This window comes from Herpailurus yagouaroundi, unplaced genomic scaffold (genome assembly GCF_014898765.1).
Source record: "Herpailurus yagouaroundi ecotype Mexico unplaced genomic scaffold, PumYag 140, whole genome shotgun sequence".
In the NCBI taxonomy this organism is placed as follows: Eukaryota; Metazoa; Chordata; class Mammalia; order Carnivora; family Felidae; genus Herpailurus; species Herpailurus yagouaroundi.
The window spans coordinates 50858160-50877896 of NW_024412395.1; the positions used below are offsets into that span (position 1 = coordinate 50858160).

A 19737-nucleotide genomic window follows, 5' to 3' on the forward strand; every position below is an offset into this window, starting at 1 on the left:
TTTAAAATCTGGTAAATGATCAAAAAGCTCCAAATGTAAACCAACTCTAATATAAATTATGACTCTTAAACTTGTCATGTTTAGGTGACCATTTCTGTAAAATTAAAAATTATAGCTAACTCTGAAGTATATCAACCCCTGTGTAATGTTTTGGGCACTATTTTATAAGTAATTTCAATATAGATTTGACAAGAATACATTTATTTAGTAAGGAAATAGTTTTAAATAGTTTGTAAATAAATAGTTCATTTATTGACTTTCTCCTTGTTTGTACTCATTGAAACTTCTTTGAAGTTTTCAAAAATAGAGTATTCTCAGATTTCTTGGTTAGCTAAGATTTGGCAACTTCTCTGGCATCAGTGTTTTTTGCCGCTGCTTGGGTATAAAGAAACGTTGTAAGGAACCTTTGTCAAATCATTGAAATCAGCAGAAGGAGCCCTCTTTCTCTAAAGAGAAAGGAGTGTTTTAGAAACATTAAAATGAGATGCAACGGTATGTACAACCATAAACACATAGTACAACCAAATGCTAACCTGAGTTTAATAAAAATCAGTGAACAAAAGCTATACATTGCTTTCTTTATCTAAAAAGGAAAAGATTTGTACATTTTTAAAGGATGGGGTTAGAATAAACAACCTATGTTAAGGGGAGAAAAGGTTGTTTGAAAAATTTATACAGGTCACAAAATGCTGCCAGGAATATATTTAAATAGTTTTTCAAGCAAAACAGACTTCATAATTGCTTACTAGTAAGGAATCTTAAATGTCATAGCATGGTGTTTGCATCTGACTCATTAATCTTTTCAAATGTTAGTTGTTACTTGTAGAGAGAAATGAGTCATTTATTGTTTAAACACGGGAGCAGCTGTTCATTTTTTCTAGTGTGTTAAAACCTTCACTGACATCTATAAATGGAAAAAAGAGTCAATGAGCTCTTCTTTCAGCTGTTGTTTTAGCAGCTGACAGTACCATTGACTTCACTGTGATGTAAAATAAAAGAAAAAATCTTTACTCATGGGTAGAAACCTTGAAGTTTAAAAATACAGAATTCACTGATCTGGGGGTACTTATTCATTCGACAAATATTTATGGAGCACACAAGGCCCTGGGGCTATAGCATTGAACAAAGCAAACCAAAAAAACTTCCTGTCTTCATGGAGCTTATATTCTTTTGAGCATTTTTATGAATACCATAATTTGAAATTATACAGTATTTCTATAGCCCCACTGAGTTCGGAAACTGTGACAATATAATTTTATAATAAAATAGTTCATGAAGAGGTATACAATGTCATCTGCATATAAACAAAGGATCAGTTTTTTTTCAAATCATGACTTCTGCATTCCCTAATCAATATGGTGTTCTATTATAATCAAGAACTTAAATTACGATTTCAGTTATATATTCTTTTCTTTTTCCTTATATAGTCTTGTTTTCCAAATTATGCAGGTGATATATAGCACTTCTTCCTCAGTCTGCTGTAGTCTGTTGATAACATTGTTTTCATGGAGTTATATCTGTATTTTAACTTTTTATTTAATAAAAGGTTATCTTCAACATTTAAAATCACAAAGTATCTTTAGTAAATCATATTATATTTGAGTTTTTTCTTTCCCTATTGTTGACTTTTAACTATTTCTATTTCTGTCTAAGCTTGATGATTCCTTTTAACCTTTTGCCTTTATTTTACTTGTCTTATTATTGTTTGCCACATCAGATCCTTTGTAGAGCAAGGCAGAGTATGAATAAATAATTTTATCATTTAATTCAATACAAATTAGGGTTTTTCCATTTAAGAATAAAGATAATTCGGAATGTCTTAGAAAACTAGCAATTTCTCTGTATTTATTATTTCAATTATGGTGGAGTATTATTGATGGTTTTTAAAAATAAAATTACAGTACATAAACAGAAGTTTTTAAGTTTCGTACTTCTAAAAGAAAATTGTAAATCCCACTGTTTTAAATAGAAAATAAAAATTCGTATGTAACACTTATTGGAAAAGGGATTTTGCTTATGAGTATTCAGATGAACTCACCTCATATTCTTGACCTTTGCATCATTAATTCAGACAGCCAAGGAGTTTGCCACTAGACCATTTTTAGCGGACTGACTCATTTTTTATGAGTCAGTTTTCTGTTAGTTCAATAAACATTTTCTTTAAACATGCCTGTATTGACATATGCTGTAATGCTTTATGTATTTTAAAGCTTTCTACTTCATTTAAATCCCCTGTTTCTTAGCTGTTTCCTTAGTGATTAAAAGTTCCAGTTGTTCCCTTCAATCTATAACAGCTGCAAGAACAACTCTTCTTTCCAAACCAGCTCTCCTAAATTCCCGTTGTTAGAGTGGGTATCTATATTTAGCTGGTGGGATTAAATTGCAAAGGCTTCAAGCTGGGCAAAGCACACTGATCTGCCTTTTTACAGCTAGACCTGTGTGCTGCGAGGAGCTAAGGCCTTCAGTGTCCCCTTCCTTACCCAGGTTACTCACAAAATGGATTCCCAGCGGGAACTCACAGAGGAACTGCGGCTTTACCAATCCACCCTTCTTCAGGATGGTCTAAAAGATCTCCTGGATGAAAAAAAATTCATCGATTGCACCCTAAAAGCAGGTGACAAAAGTCTTCCTTGCCACAGATTGATTTTGTCAGCTTGTAGTCCTTACTTCCGTGAGTACTTTTTATCTGAAATTGATGAGGGGAAAAAAAAGGAGGTAGTATTAGATAATGTGGATCCTGCTGTACTGGATTTAATCATCAAGTACCTGTACTCTGCCAGTATTGATCTCAACGATGGAAACGTGCAAGATATTTTTGCCTTGGCCAGCCGCTTTCAGATCCCCTCGGTGTTCACTGTCTGTGTTTCCTATCTTCAGAAAAGACTTGCTCCTGGTAACTGTCTAGCCATCTTAAGATTAGGACTTCTTCTTGACTGCCCGAGACTTGCTATCTCTGCCCGTGAATTTGTGTCTGATCGTTTTGTACAGATTTGTAAGGAAGAGGACTTTATGCAACTATCTCCGCAGGAACTGATCTCAGTCATTTCAAATGACAGTCTAAATGTGGAGAAGGAAGAAGCGGTATTTGAGGCGGTGATGAAATGGGTGCGAACAGACAAGGAAAACAGGGTCAAAAACCTTAGCGAAGTGTTTGATTGTATTCGTTTTCGCCTTATGACAGAAAAATATTTTAAAGATCACGTTGAGAAAGATGATATAATTAAAAGCAACCCAGACCTCCAGAAAAAAATCAAAGTTCTCAAAGATGCCTTTGCAGGCAAACTCCCAGAACCTAGCAAAAATGCAGAGAAGTCTGGGGCTGGGGAGGTGAACGGTGATGTTGGTGATGAAGATTTACTCCCTGGTTACCTGAATGACATTCCCAGGCATGGAATGTTTGTCAAAGACCTCATCCTCTTGGTGAATGACACAGCTGCCGTGGCTTATGATCCCACAGAAAATGAGTGCTACCTCACTGCACTGGCTGAGCAGATTCCCCGAAATCATTCTAGCATTGTTACCCAACAAAATCAGGTGTATGTGGTAGGAGGACTATATGTGGATGAAGAAAATAAAGATCAACCTCTACAGTCCTACTTCTTCCAGGTAAGAAGGGCTAGTTTTCTAAAAGTAGAGACGTAAAGGAAAGGCTGCTGTTTACTACCCAGTTACCTGGTGTGAATCATTCAGGCTGCTTGCATTTTATTCTACTGGATGTCCTATGCAGTCCCTTGCACCTTTGCTACTTACAGAGCTGACAGAAGTACTTAGATCAGTTAACTTAATTGCTTGTTAATATTTAATAAAAGGTTTGGTGAAGAATGAGGTTCTAATTAATGTGTAAGTGATGACTCAGATTTTCTTTACACTCTTTTACCCACAGTGTTAAGTTTATAGCTGATGGTGACTATAATCCTTCAAAACTCAGTGTGTTAGTAAAACCTAAATTGAAACTTTTAACCCATTAAGTAGGTTAATGTATTTCTCTAAACCGTAGAACTTTCCACATTGCAAAAATTATAATTGGTCAGATTTTCAGCCTTTTTCCAGGTTTTCTTGAACTGATTTGAAATTCTTAAGGGTGGTATTTTATCTGTTATTTATGTTTACTGCCTAAAATATAATTTTGTTGAAAATGAAGAGAACTTATATAACTTAATTTACACACTTTGGGTTACCTTCTGGGAAAAACTACAAAGATGTCACTAATTTGAATTCATCAATTATATTTAGAAATTTTTATTTACGATGATTTTTTATTTATGACAAGTGACCACATGTATTTGGATCAGAGTTGTACTTCAACATCATTTCAATTTAATCTGTTTTGTGAAACCACAGATGTGTCCAAGAAACCAAATACTCCCAACTAAACTCTTTATAGTTTGTTTGAAGTGAGTTTGTTTCATATTATTAACACATTATATTTTATCTGTTTATGAAGGAATCAGTGGCTTACCCTTTATCTTTAATAATGCCAATTTTTAAGCTACTTTGTAGCCTACAGCTAGCTCAGATGAGTTTGTTTAGATCATAGCTACTCATGGCCTGAGGTTTATGGGCACTTGAACTGGAAAGGCCAAAGATAAGTGTAGAATGTCATACCACAGTCACTGTGTGCTCTCAGTGTGTGACATGCTGTGCCTTCATAAAATACTACCTTTAACCAGGTTTTCCTAATCTTGAAAAATGTAATATATATGTTAATCATTCTTAATTTTCAAAGTTCCATTGAAAAATGTTAACTATGAAATACAAAAATAAAACAGAAGCTATAATCCTAAGTGTTTGAATGCATGCCAGAAAATTTCCTAAGTTCTAATTTTAAAATCAGTGAAATTTCAGAAAAGCCAAATTGAATTTAAAAGGCAATCATTGTATCTAGGAAGTAAAAATGGCATAAAACACACATGGACACACAGGTATCTAGAAATCATAGATCAAGGAATACTTAACAGTATTATCTTTATTCTCTTCCATCCTGTTACTACTTTTTTTTTTTTTAATTTAAATCCAAGTTAGTTAACATATGGTGTAATAATGATTTCAGGAATAGAATTTAGTTATCACTTACATATAACACCCAGTGCTCATCCCAACAAGCTCATCCCCCCACCCCCACCCCTCCAGCGACCCTCAATTTGTTCTCTGTCTTTAAGAGTCTCTTATGGTTGTCTCCCTCTCTGTTTTTATCTTATTTTTGCTTCCCTTCCCCAATGTTCATCTGTTTTGTTTCTTAAATTCCACATAAGAGTGAAATAATATGATATGTGTTTTTCTCTGACTGACTTATTTCACTTAGCATAACACACTTTAGTTTCATCTACGTTGTTGCAAATGGCAAAATTTCATTCTTTGTGATCACCGACTACTCTTACTTTTATGGGCACAACCTCTCATTTCTGGTTCAAGAAACCTGTTCAATGTTCTTTATAGCTACAAAAACAGTTACACAAAGTTGAAAAGGTCAACTCTCTGTCATTGCCCATGACTTGCTTCTCTTAAAAGGGACAAATAGTGCAACAAGATGCCAGGATAAAAACACCTGACTGTAAGAAGGGTTATTTATGACTCACAAGAGAATATATGAGAATTTCATGTTTTATATTGTATTTTTCTGCTTGATCTCATCTGTTTAGACTGTATTAAATTAGGAGTAGTATGATCTTTGATTGTGTACTATAAATAGATTGTGAGAATTTTTTACCTAAGAGAGGGTTGTTTGTTTTGTTTTGTTTTTCATAGAATTAAAAGATTCATCAAATCTTTGAACAGGATCCCATTTTAAAGTAATGTAGGTCCAAACCCTGATTTTAAGGATGAGGAAACTGGAGCCAGACAGGTTAAATAGCTTGACAGATCATCTGTAAAAGAGCCTGGTAGACAGTACTGTTACATCTGCTGTACTAAGTGCCCTGATTGGGGAGAGGATGGTGATGTGGACAGTCCTGTACAGTGTGGGCAGTTAACTCTTTAGTCTGGGATCGTAGTTGCTGTTCCCAGTTTTAAGAAACAGTGGATTTATGTAGCTTGTTTTTGAATATCACTTAAAAGCTCTGTGCTTGACCAATTATTTAACCTTTCTGTGCCTCAGTTTTCTCGTCTGTAAAACAGAGATAATAAAAGTGGCAATCCTGGAGGACTGAATGAGACCCGTGTAAAGCGTTCCGTACGCAGCCTGTCACAGAGTCCACACTTTATAAATGTTCGTCATTATTTCTACTATACTACACACCACTTTCTTGATGAAAGGACTTTTTTCCAAAAATGAAAAAATTAGCGATCACAACCTAGATGTTAAAATTTGTGATTGCAGACCTAACAATGCATTTGTGAGGATTAAACTGCTCATTTTATCTAGTCTTAATTAGTACTTGCTTTAACCAAAGTTACGAGGTGAAATATACATAGGCTTCTACAGAGACCCTCCCTTGACCACAGCCCTTATTATCTGCACCTACTCTTGGTATCCAGTTATTCTGGGGTTTATTCCTTCTTCTGCTACACAGATGTAGCACTACAGAGAACAACAAATCTGTAACTGCACTCCTTCAAAAAGCAATTTTCTCATGCCTTCATGTCCTAATATGCAAAGTGGAAAAACGTAAACTTACCAATAGTAAGCGCTGAAACTGATACCTGCCACACCAGAATTACCTACCCGAGACCACGGGCACCTAGAGAGCTGTCTGAGGCTTGCAGAAGTAGCAGCAGCAAACACAAGCAAATTACTTCCTAATACAATTTATAAAAAGACAGAGGCGAGGGTTTTTCCAATGACTTCCAGCAAAAGGCTAGGAGGTTATAGCCAGAACCCTGCCTATGTCAGAAATAATAAAGCGAAACAGAGAGAAACCTACACAGTTTTGAAGAAAAGAAAAAAGATATTGCCTGACATCCCAGTTGTCTGTGGACTGAGCGACAGGTCCAGCTGTCCTGGCTTGGGGAGCATGTTAAATATAGCATTCGGGGGTCACTCACATACACCCTCCCCACAGTCACAACTTCTCTTTCCCCAAGGAGCTAACAGTATTAGGATGCTTTTTTCGAACCTGAACAAGACAACATGGGAAGAAACTTTGACAAGAAACCTCACAGTTCTAACCAAACTCTAGTGACTCTGTTCTCTTCTTTTTCCAGATTTTGTTACTTTTAGCTATTTTGGTAAACCAAGCAGAATTTCTCAGTTTTCTTGGTAATCCAGAGGTAAAATATGATACTTTTGGATTGCAGTTTTATTTTACCTGCAGCATCTTTTTTTTTTTTTTTTTTTACGTTTATTATTTTTGGGACAGAGAGAGACAGAGCATGAACGGGGGAGGGGCAGAGAGAGAGGGAGACACAGAATCGGAAACAGGCTCCAGGCTCTGAGCCATCAGCCCAGAGCCCGACGCGGGGCTCGAACTCACGGACCGCGAGATCGTGACCTGGCTGAAGTCGGACGCTTAACCGACTGCGCCACCCAGGTGCCCCTACCTGCAGCATCTTTGACTATCTCAGTGTATTCTTTTTTTTTAATATATATATATTTTAAGTTTATTTATTTTGAGAGAGAGAGAGAACAAGCAGGGGAGGGACAGAGAGAGAGGCAGAGAGAGAATCCCAAGCAGGCTCCATGCTGTCAGCACAAAGCCCGATGCAGGGCTTGATTTCACGAACTGTGAGATAGTGACCTGAGCCAAAACCAAGAGTCAGATGCTTACCCAGCTGAGCCACCCAGGCGCCCCACTATCTCAGTGTATTGTAAACAGCACATAGAATATAGCATATTTCTTGGAACGACTGTAACTCTTTTCTAACAAGCTGTACAATTCCTTATATATTTTTCTTTCAGCTTGATAACATAGCATCCGAGTGGGTTGGACTTCCACCTCTGCCATCAGCCAGGTGTCTCTTCGGTCTGGGAGAGGTAGATGACAAAATCTATGTAGTTGCAGGCAAAGACCTTCAAACAGAGGCTTCGCTGGATTCAGTATTATGCTATGATCCTGTGTAAGTTGCCATGACATTCCTGTTTCGTAAGCATTCAGGTATATGAATGCCCATTACATATTCATAGCTTTAGAACCTAGAATTAACTGAAAGCATAGAAAACATGTTTCAAAGCATAGACATTCTACCATCTTGTCATTTCAGGACTGCAAAATGGAATGAAGTTAAAAAACTGCCTATCAAAGTCTATGGCCATAGTGTGATTTCACATAAGGGGATGATATATTGTCTAGGAGGAAAGACAGATGACAAGTAAGTACCTAAAATCTCCTTATGGTTTACATCCAAATGATTTTCTTTAACATTTTTTTAAGTAAGCTCTACCCCCAACGTGGCGCTTGAACTCACAAACCTGAGATCAAGAGTTGCATGCTTCACTGACTGAGCCAGCCGGGAGCCCCTCCAAATGATTTTGTTATTGCAAGAGTTCTTCCCTCCTTTCATCTGAATCTACATACTGAAATGAGACTTGGTTCTCACTTATAACATTTTGGAAGTGAAAGTTTCAAAATAAAATTTTGAAAAGCTATTGGAGGATATTATAAATGATTTCTGAAGGGAAACTGTATAAAAGTTAACAGTCGCTAAAGTATCAAAAAGTAAATAAAACTTGTTAAAGTAAATGTGTAGATATTCAGCATATTGCTAGGAACTAGCATGATACCGCCCTCATAAGCATTCTTACAGTTGAAAAGCAGCATTTAGGGGCGCCTGGGTGGCGCAGTCGGTTAGGCGTCCGACTTCAGCCAGGTCACGATCTCGCGGTCCGGGAGTTCGAGCCCCGCGTCGGGCTCTGGGCTGATGGCTCAGAGCCTGGAGCCTGTTTCCGATTCTGTGTCTCCCTCTCTCTCTGCCCCTCCCCCGTTCATGCTCTGTCTCTCTCTGTCCCAAAAATAAATAAACGTTGAAAAAAAAACTTTTTTTTAAAAATAAAATAAAATAAAATAAAAAATAAAAAAAAAAAGAAAAGCAGCATTTAGGAGCATAATCAAGTCTTTTTCATTATATTTCACTACGTTAAAGCCAGTGGGCTTTCTTATTCTTTTGGCCACAACTAGATAAAAACTAAGTGTACCTCTTTAATGTTATATCTAAAATATAACTGCTAAACCAATAGTGCATTAAAATATCACGGATTTGTACTTCACCTTCATAAAAGAATTTAGATAGGTGAGTTTGAAACTGAGGAGCCTGGTGACAGAAAAGAAAGCAGTTATTTCCTAAACAATGTTTCACTGATTTACTCCTGGACAGAGTAAGAATATTTAAATATTTTGATAGTCAAAATATTTAACAACAACTGGTCACAAAGAGGCACTGATCAAACAGAACAGCTGCATCTGGTACACCCACTGCTGCCTAGTTTCTTGTGAGAAAAACAGGATGAAGGTTCATATAACTTGATTTCTAGGCACTTCTCAAGGGATAGGTAATTAGGAAAAGGATCTTGTTACTCAAAGGGAGAAGTGACTTCAGAGGGCTCCAAAAGTCAGTCGGTTAAGCCAGGAGCCTGTCTGGTAAAATGAAGATTTTCAGTTTAAATAGTGAGAACTAATGTCCTGCCTCTGAAAACTCTGCCTAATTTGGCTTGTCCTCATTTGCCCGAGCTGCTTAATAAATAGAGATAATCCTGGAAAGGGAACCAGAATTAAGAATTATAAGGGCAAAGCAGGAAAGGAGAGTAGAATATGGAAATGTGCTAGAAATAAAGAACTCTATATTCTGAGTTAACAATTAATGGTTATTATTAAATTAAAATGACAAATAGCACAGGAAATGTGATTTTAAAAAGCAATGGGAACCTAACAAGCGGAAAAAGAAAAGAAACAGACTCATTGATATAGGAAACAAACGGGTGGTTACCAGAGCGGGGAGATGTTGGGGACGGGTGAGATAGGTAAAGGGGATTGAGAGATACAAATTTCCAATCATAAAATAACTCATGGGGATGTAATATACGGATAGGGAATGTAGTCAATAATATTGTAACAACTTTGTATGGTGACACATGGTAACTAGACTTACCTAGGGGGATCATTTCATAATGTATAAAAATATCAAATCACTATGATATACATCTGAAACTAATACGATATGGTATGTCAGTTATACTTCAATTAAAAATAAAATAAAATAAAAATAAATGACTAATTGTTTAAAAAGAACAATGGGGGGGCGCCTGGGTGGCTCAGGTCACGATCTCGCGGTCCGTGAGTTCAAGCCCCGTGTCGGGCTCTGGGCTGATGGCTCAGAGCCTGGAGCCTGCTTCCAATTCTGTGTCTCCCTCTCTCTCTGCCCCTCCCCTGTTCATGCTCTGTCTCTCTCTGTCTCAAAAATAAATAAATGTTAAAAAAAAAATAAAAAAAAAAGAACAATGGGTTTTTATACAGTCTATCCATATTCAAAGATAACATATTCTGATATTTTAATATTTGCCTTAATCCCAGCCATTCCCATAATTTAAAGGAAGGCCATATTACAAATTTAGTGCAAAATCTTATTTGGGGTATTTTTCCTGAGTAGATAGGATGGAAAATGTGTATTAAGCAGTGTTCTGACTTTGAAAATCTAGTGACCCTGCCAAATGATTTAAATTGTTTCCTTCAAGTGGTATTAGTAACTAGGAAATTGATATGTCAGTAAGAAGCATACAGGTCTTGTTGGTAAGAATATATTAATCTTGAGAGTATGATTAACCAAGACAGCATTGCTTGATGAATGCCAAAGAACTTTGAAATGAGTCATTATCTAAAAGTAAGCACTAAATCTCACTAGTTAACACCACTGAATTTGAAGAACATGATTTTGTATCATGACCTTGTCAAGAAGTTTTAAAATAATACTCATAGTCAAATACTAGAGGAAATGCTTCTACTCCAGATATCTGGTCTTTCATAAGACTAAGGAAAAAAGTTGTCCTCCTAAAACGTTGGGAGTGTTGTTTGTTGGCTTTTTTTGCTTTACCAAATATATCCAGGGGCACCTGGTTGGCTCAGCTGCTACAGCATATGACCCTTGGTCTTGGGGCTGCGAGTTCAAGCCCCACATTGGATGTAGAGCTTACTTTAAAAAAGCAAAACTAAATAAAAAATCCCACAAATATATCCAGTTGATGAATTATTATTTAGCATTTTGAACTCCTGTCAGTAAATTATGGATAACCTTAAGGAACTCTGAGGAACATACTAAGAATAATTCAGATGAGTACAGGTTTTCCTGGTAGCATTTAGCATATAAAACTGCTCTCCTTACTCATCTATTCAGACGACTAGTTGTCTAATCTATAGCCTCAGACTTCTTAAAATACACTGGTGTATTAGTAGTATACTAAAATGAAACAAGCCGTCATATTATGGAGTTAAATTTAAAATAGGTACTTTCATACCTAATTATTTTTTAAATTAACTAAGTCATTCCTAGGAGACTCAAACAATAAGATAAACTTAACATTTTTGTTACTTGGCACAAAAAGGGTCTATGATTTTTTTTTTCAACTCTATCTGTGTCTTCTGTTGAATTTAGCAGCAGATAGGATTAAAATCCACTCTGGGCGATTGCCGAAAGGAAAGGTACTCTACCATCCAGTAGTATATTTAAGTTATAAAACAGTTTTAGTGCCCACATTGGCAATTGTCCTTCACTTGTGTCATAGGCTCAGATTCAGAATACTTGTGAGTTTTTCTAATTCTCCTTTATGTATCTGAGATGGGAAACAATGTTAAACGATTAGTGAAATTGCTTCTTTCAGAAAGGAAGGTTCTAAAAGGACCATTTTGTTGCCTTTTATGTTTACAGAAAGTGTACAAACAGAGTGTTTATCTACAACCCAAAAAAAGGAGACTGGAAAGATGTGGCTCCAATGAAAACGCCTCGTTCCATGTTTGGGGTGGCCATACATAAGGGCAAGATTGTGATTGCAGGAGGCGTCACCGAAGATGGCCTTTCAGCTTCAGTAGAAGCTTTTGACCTCATAACCAATAAGTAAGTTGCTGTATCTTACCAAAGCATATGAATCACTCTACTTTTTAATTTTGGATGAAAATGAAGCTTTCTGATTAGGACATGGGGAGAGGAGGGCAGGGAGGCAAGGATTAAGATGAAGTATGTGGGTTCCTTCTGATGTTATTGGGTGTGAAAAGCCTAACATTTTGATGCATTACATGTGTTTGCAACTTGGAACACATAGTCCTCAAGTTAATGTTGGAGTGTTCAATTTGTCCTTATTTGTTATTAACTTAACTTTATGAATTTAGTCGTGCAAAGGTAATACTTCTGAATAATTATATACATGTGAGTGAATATACATGTCTCCATATGGTGTTTTGATTTGAAATATGTAGAATGAAAAGACCTCCACTTAGCTTATGATATTTGTAAAGCATGAATGCTTCAAATGGTTAATTCTTTTATACTCTTTATAATTTCTTAAAATTTTCACTTATAAGCTTTTATTGGCTTAAAGTTAATATGAAAAGACATTTGACAGATATCGTTTATGTAAAATTAGTCTTTTTCAAATTTTTGAGTTCACTCATCTGGATAAATACATAGTTTTTACACTCCTAGTTTAGCAATGAAGAAAAATCGGAGCACTGTCATTACTTTTTTAAGGAACCATGTATGCCTGATTACAAAATACACTTTAGTATCTGAAAATCACCAAGGAACTTTTATGGATTTAAACGATCATTAAAAATCGTGTTTTTGAAAACTATCATATAGGTAAACACTCATAAGAAGTTAAAGAAGCAGTGCACAGAACTATAAACACTCTATGTTCATAGCTTTTTCATGTGTATGTATAGACATTTATATTTATAAATCTGTATGCTTTTTGAAAAAAACAAAATTACACTAAAATGTTGCTTATGATTATGTCTGGAGGGTATGATCATGGTGGTATTTGTTTTCTTCTATACCTTTTTGTATTTCCAGGTTGTCTATAATGTATATGTGCTATTTTTATAGTTAGAAAAACAAATAATATGTTTAGAGAAAGGTCCACTTTTAACGACAGAGAAATAGAATAGAGAGTTGCCAAAATGACTAACTCATTCTAGACTCTTGATACCTCCAACTGATTTTATTAATTTTATCATTAGTTGTCCTATTTCATATGGCTTTAAACATTAAAAAGTTCCCTTAAATCCTTTATTTAAAAAGATGAAGTCATTAAAAAGAAAATTACTAACTCTAGTTTCTCAACTAGGTTAATTACATGCCTTTACTGCAAAGGATTTAGAGATTTCTCGAGAAATGATGGAAACCCGGCTTTTTAAAAACTTGTATTACCATTCAAATGAAATCCAGCACAGTAAGACTCAGGAGCCCTAGAAGTGCACCAACCCCCCAGTTTATGGCACACATTTTGATAACCATTGCTGAACATGCTAATTGATGAAGGTGAAATAGTCCAAGATTGACATATTGAGGGCTTTGTATTTAATCTGGTTACATCTTCAAATAAAGAAATATTTAGCTATTTTTCAGTAGAAAAACTTAATCTTCTAATTTTAGATGCCTATGCTAACTTGAATTTTTAAATTATAATTTCACATAATTGTTCAGTAAATAAATTTGGCATTTCCTTAGGTTTTACATTGACTGTATTTTCAACAATTCCTAGATGGGAAGTAATGACTGAATTTCCCCAAGAAAGAAGCTCCATCAGTTTGGTCAGCCTGGCTGGATCCCTGTATGCCATTGGGGGCTTTGCCATGATTCAACTGGAGTCTAAAGAGTTTGCACCCACTGAAGTCAATGACATATGGAAGTAAGTTTTTTTCACTCCAATTTTTTGGACCAAAGATTAAATCAAATAACTGATAACCGATAAAGCAATTTTGCAGTAAAGAGTAAGCCAGACTTTCCCAACATGTATGCTTCTTCTTGATAGTAGCTTAAACACTTTTCAAACCTAATTGAACTTTTGCACGTGCCACTTACTTGATGATCAAGTACTGCTTCTAATTAGCTGTGTGCTTGGGAAAGAACTTATCTAGGCCTTTTTCTTAATCAGTAAAATAAGATTCGGACTGTTGATTCTTTAATAAAGCTCTACTCTGCTCTGAAAGTGTACTGCACTAGGCATCCAGTAGAGTGAGGGCTGCTTCCAAACCTTTCTACCACAGGGTACTTTATTTCCTAAGAGTTCTGGAGAAACATGTAGTTAACTTCTTGAGTTTTCCACAAATTCATTAATTCTATTTTGATTCTAACTTAAACCGTTTTTGAGTTTTTGAAGATTCAGTTACAAAAGCTTTTTAAAAAAGAAACAAGTGAAAAGGAGCAATCCATTTTACCCCTCAGATCGATGCTGGGCAGGTCTCCGAAGGATGACACTTGCAGTGGTTACTCAGTTGAATATTTTGAAGTTAGGCTTGAAATGAATGTAGTATTTATACAGTGTGTGGGGGGTGGTGAATTTTACCATAGTTACTAATGCAGTGAATGTCCCCTGGAGACCAAGGCACATACAGGAAGTCTTAGGAGCAGAAGTGTAAGTTGTGTCATGGAGAGCCACATAGTTGGGGCAGGGCATACAGTATGCAGATATCTGGTTACCACTAGGATACCACATATGTCTGTCAAATGGCACCTGCTGCCTTCAGCCCAGGCACTGTGCTTGCTGATAAAAATTTATAGGAGGCAGATCTCAGTTGCTTGAGGTAAGCATTAGTGAGTTGATACCATACACTCATCCAGAAACTGCCAAATTCATGCTTTCCCTCTCAGCTGAAGGCCAGCTCCCACTCTCAAGGATGGATGCTCTTCCTTGGTCTGTCACCAGACTGTCTGGAACCTTGGTACTCAAAGTATGGTCTATGGACCACCAGTGGTGGCATCTCCTGAGAGCTTCTTAGAAATGCATAATCCCAGGTCTCACCCCAAACTTAATCAGTATCTTCATTTTAACAAGTGATTTGCTCACTCATTTAAATTTTTAGGGAGGGAGGGAGGCAAACCATAAGAGACTCTTAAAAACTGAGAATAAACTGAAGGTTGATGGGGGGTGGGAGGGAGGGGAAAGTGGGTGATGGGCATTGGGGAGGGCACCTGTTGGGATGAGCACTGGGTGTTGTATGGAAACCCATTTGACAATAAATTTCATTTTCAAAAAAATAATAAACATAAATAAATAAATTTGTAGGGATAGCTTTGGAAGAGCGATCAGTAAAGGCATACCACCAAGGCCAAGAGTAGAAAGTGGATATTACTGCTTCTATACCTGACCCACTACATGCCTTATTCCCTGGTGAACTGAAAGGCTGAAAGACAGGTGGCTTAACCAAGGAATTATTTTATGCATCAAACATTATTTCCTTGTGTTGTTGTAATAGTAACTAGCTATGTAGAAGGCAAGAGAAAAAGTAGCTATCAAGGGAAGTTAAGTATTACTCATCTTTCCCCACCCCAAAAGAGGAGGAGGAACAAAAAGAAACCAGAGATTTCCAGGGAGGAAAGAGGCTAGACTTAGGGAGAAGTTGAGATGGAAAAAGGCTGGAAGCAGTAGGGAAAAAAAGAATGAAATAATGGAAGGCTGAGAAGGTTAGGGTTTTTGGAAAACAGGGATAAGCACAAAGAGTGAATAGGCAGTGATCCTTAACCCTGGCTGCACATTAAAATCACCTGGGATGGGGGTGCCTGGGTGGCTCAGTCAGTTGAGTGTCCGACTTCGGCTCAGGGCATGATCTCACAGTCCATGAGTTCGAGCCCTGCATCGGGCTCTTTGCTGACAGCTCAGAGCCTGCAGCCTGCTTCAGATTCTGTGTCTCCCTCTCTCTCTGCCCCTCCCCTGCTCATGCTCTGTCTCTCTCTGTCTCAAAAATAAATAAAAACATTAAAGAAAAAAATTTTTAAATCACCTGGGATGCTTTTAAAATACACCAGTGCCTGGACCTTAACGCAGGCCAATTAAATCAGGATTTCTGCAGTGAGGTCCCAAAACCTTCTCAGGTGATTCTACTATGCAGCCAGGGTCAAAAACACTGATGTTAGGGAATAGTGCTGTCAATCAGCTGAATCCCACATGAGCCACTGTGGTTCCTAACGGTGGTCAAAAGCTAAGTTGCTTCAGCAGGAGGATGTTGTAGGCAGCAAAGTAGAGCATTTCCTGCTAAAAGTAGCCCTTACATTGCTGAGGGGAGCCTGAAAGAGGCATCCTCTCTGATTATGTTTGATTTTGCAATTAGGACAGTGGTTCCCAAAGTTGCTTGCTCACTGGAATCACGTAGGGAGCTTCAAAAAGTACTGACACCTCTTTCCTACCTCTAAGGACTATGATTTCATTTTCTAGAGTATGGTCTGGGCTTTTAAACTTTCAAAAGACCCCTGGATGATTCTAATATGCAGACAAGTTTGGGAACCACCAGATTGGGGAAAGGCAAGAATGCATTCATTACTGTCTGCTTGGCTGTAAAATTTTAAATTTAGGTACTGGTGTTTTCCACTTGGGTGATAAAATCTAGAGCAATAATTCTCAACTCTTGCTGTGTATTAGAATCACGTCAGGAACTTTAAAAAATGTTCTTGCCCAGGCCATACTCCATACCAGTTAAATCAGTCTCTGGGGGTAGGACCCAGGCATCAGTATTTTTAATGTCTCTAGTGGTTCCAAATGTGCAAGTCAAGTTTGAGAACCAGTGATCTGCTGTGGTTTCCAAGGCAGCATCAGCATCACCTGTGTACTTGTTAAATATGCACATTCTCAGGCCTTTCCTCAGATCTGAAACTCTGGGATTGGGGGGTCCAGCCATCTGTGTTCTAGCAAGACCTCCAGGTGACTCAGATGTGCACTGAAGTTGACGGCCACTTAAATTCTACTCCTGAAACTAGTATTACACTGTATGTTACCTAACTAGAATTTAAATAAAAACTTGAAACATTAAAGAGAAAAAAAAAAAAGTTGAGAGCCACTGATCTTCCAGAAAGGTGGCTGCCCAACTTGTCCTCAACTTCCTGGTGAATCTCTACTCACATTTGCAGAGATGAGAACTATCGGTATACCACATTCTAAACATATAGACCCTCTTAGCGTGATATGTAAAAAAAAAAACCCAAAAACCTTCCATTCTCGTATTTTTTGCTGAAATATTTCCATTATTTGGGATTGACCAAGCTGAAAGTAAAAATATAACTGTCACTGGGGCAGCTGGGTGGTTCAGTCGGTTGAGCATCCGACTTCGGCTCAGGTCATGAACTCACAGCTGTGAGTTTGAGCCCCGCGTCGGGCCCTGTGCTGACGGCTCACAGCCTGGAGCCTGCTTCAGATTCTGTGTCTCCCTCTCTCTGCCCTTCCCCTGCTTGCACTCTGTCTCTCTCTCTCTCAAAATAAATAAACATTAAATTTTTAAAAATTAAAAATAAATAAAAATAAAAAATACATAACTGTCAGGAAGCAAATGCTTTAAAAAAAAATTTTTTTTCAACGTTTGTTTATTTTTGGGACAGAGAGAGACAAAGCATGAACGGGGGAGGGGCAGAGAGAGAGAGGGAGACACAGAATCGGAAACAGGCTCCAGGCTCTGAGCCATCAGCCCAGAGCCCGACGCGGGGCTCGAACTCACGGACCGCGAGATCGTGACCTGGCTGAAGTCGGACGCTTAACCGACTGCGCCCCCCAGGCGCCCCCCAGGAAGCAAATGCTTTTAAGCCTCATTTAACCTGATATTGCTTAAATGTGGTCACTTTTTCTTTAAGTCACTTAAAACCGTTCTTTTAATTTGTTGCCCCAAATTTTGCATAGATAATTAAAGTTCTTCCCTTTATTAGTGGTAAAATATTTTTTGTCTACTTTTCTCAATGTAAAAATCACTTGGTGTACAGTACAAATCTTGAAAATTAAATTTGGACTATTGTTAAATTAAGTCAGATAGGACATATCTTACATAAGTATGAACTACTTTTAAAAATTATTACTTTAAATCATCATCATAGAATGATTTGGGGGTATTTCCTTTGTGCCAAGTATTAATAGCTTCTGGAGGAGGGAGAATACTAAGGTGAATAAGATATATTATTTGCCCTCAAATACCCTTGAGCTTGTTGAGGACATAAATATGAGGAAAAATTTTCAATAGAATGGTAACTGCTATAATAGATACTCTATAAAGGACAATGTGAGAAACCAAGGGAAAGCTACAAAAAGGCTTCAGAGAGAGGGCAGCGTTTAGGAATTCCTCATGCAGAGAAGGCATTCCAGGCACCAGGCAGAGTAGAGGCACACATATTTCAAAGCAATTCAAGTTCCTGTATCTTTATAACCGTGAATATTCCCTGAGGGAACAACCTAATGTTAGTTCTTACCTAACATCAAATGCAAAATCTAATAGTATTCACACAGGACAATAAAGCAGAAGGGAATGGATTCTTCTGGAGTGATCACTAGCATCAGCTGCCATGGTGGGCACCACTGTATGGGAAGGATTGAAATTATAATCAAGGTGACCAGCTGTCCCTGACTTTTCAGTTCTTACTCTTAATGTAGAGTCTGCTGACTTTGACTCATAGCGACCAGCCATCTTTATCAATCCAAATGTGAATGATTGATTAACTATTACTCTTCATCTCTGCACAGTCTTTGATTCCCAGAGAAGGCTTAATTAACTGCCTAAACATCCAGATTAAACACCATGGCGGTAGTTCAGACATATGCTCAGAGAAAGCATATTTGAGGAGGAATTCAAATGATATTGTACCAGTCAGCTGTGTCCTCCTCTAGTTAAGAGCCAATAGGTTTTTCTCAAAGACCCACATTCGTATATTTAATACAAGGAAACGTACAGAACTATCTATTTAAAAACTGCTTATTGATTACTTTTTTTTTCTCCATCAGGTATGAAGATGATAAAAAAGAATGGGCTGGGATGTTGAAGGAAATACGTTATGCTTCAGGAGCTAGTTGCCTAGCAACACGTTTAAACCTCTTCAAACTGTCTAAACTATAAACCGGGAGGTGAAAAAACACAATAGAATGGAATGTGGTTTGTTTGGATAACAGGGCTTTAATTTATTATGTTTTCAAAAGCCTATACAGAGATTGATGTGGAAATTATTCACTAATTACTGTCCATGAGGTTAGCAGTGGGTGTCAAAACCTCAGTCATTGAATCTTCAATGTAACGATCATTGTTTTAAACCATTTTCTAGTAGGAAATTAAGTATTAAGTTGAACAGATTATACCTTTTGTTAACCTGTCTCACTCGATTGTAAAGAAATTTTCTAAATTTGAGTTGTTTACTAATTCTTTCATTTGCATTGTTATGGTAACTTTACACTCATTTTCTATTATAAATGAAATTGGAGAATGAAACATGTACATCTACATTTTTTAATGTTTAAAATGTCAAAAACTTTCCCTCATGCTTCAAGATATGATAAGATTCTATGCATTATATTAAAGATTACATACCATGAGAAAACTTTGGAAATGCTATTTAAAAAGTATAATAAATGGGTTTCATTTGAAGGGGAAAAAAACCTCTAAGTAGTCAACTTTAAGTGGTCTTTCTTTTTTTCTCCATTCCTTTTGTGACACTAGTATATTGTTTATGATTTAAATCAAATTTAATTTTTTTGGGGGGGTACCTGGGTGACTCAGTCGGTTAGGCGTCCAACTTTTGGTTTCAGCTTAGGTCATGATCTCACAGTTCCTGAGTTCCAGCCCCGCATTGGGCTCTGTGCTGACAGTGCAGAGCCTGCTTGGGGTTCTCTCTCCGCCCCTCCTGCTCTCTCTCTCTCTCTCT

General features: G+C 37.1%; 1 protein-coding gene across 1 annotated transcript; it reads left to right on the top strand.

The window, feature by feature from the left end:
• Positions 1-2409: 2409 nt before the first annotated feature.
• On the top strand, positions 2410-19480 carry KLHL41 (kelch like family member 41). Its single transcript, XM_040475308.1, has 6 exons — positions 2410-3606; positions 7835-7992; positions 8137-8244; positions 11788-11973; positions 13619-13765; positions 18827-19480. The coding sequence occupies exons 1-6, from the start codon at positions 2497-2499 to the stop codon at positions 18936-18938; spliced, it is 1821 nt and encodes a 606-aa protein (XP_040331242.1). The 5' UTR covers positions 2410-2496; the 3' UTR covers positions 18939-19480.
• The last annotated feature ends 257 nt before the right edge of the window (positions 19481-19737 follow it).

Coding starts and splice junctions, on each gene's coding strand:
- KLHL41 (XM_040475308.1), top strand. CDS start 2,497: ATGGATTCCCAGCGGGAACTCACAGAGGAACTGCGGCTTTACCAATCC. Junction 7,993..8,136: donor GTATTATGCTATGATCCTGT/GTAAGTTGCCAT, acceptor TTGTCATTTCAG/GACTGCAAAATGGAATGAAG. Junction 13,766..18,826: donor GAAGTCAATGACATATGGAA/GTAAGTTTTTTT, acceptor TTTCTCCATCAG/GTATGAAGATGATAAAAAAG.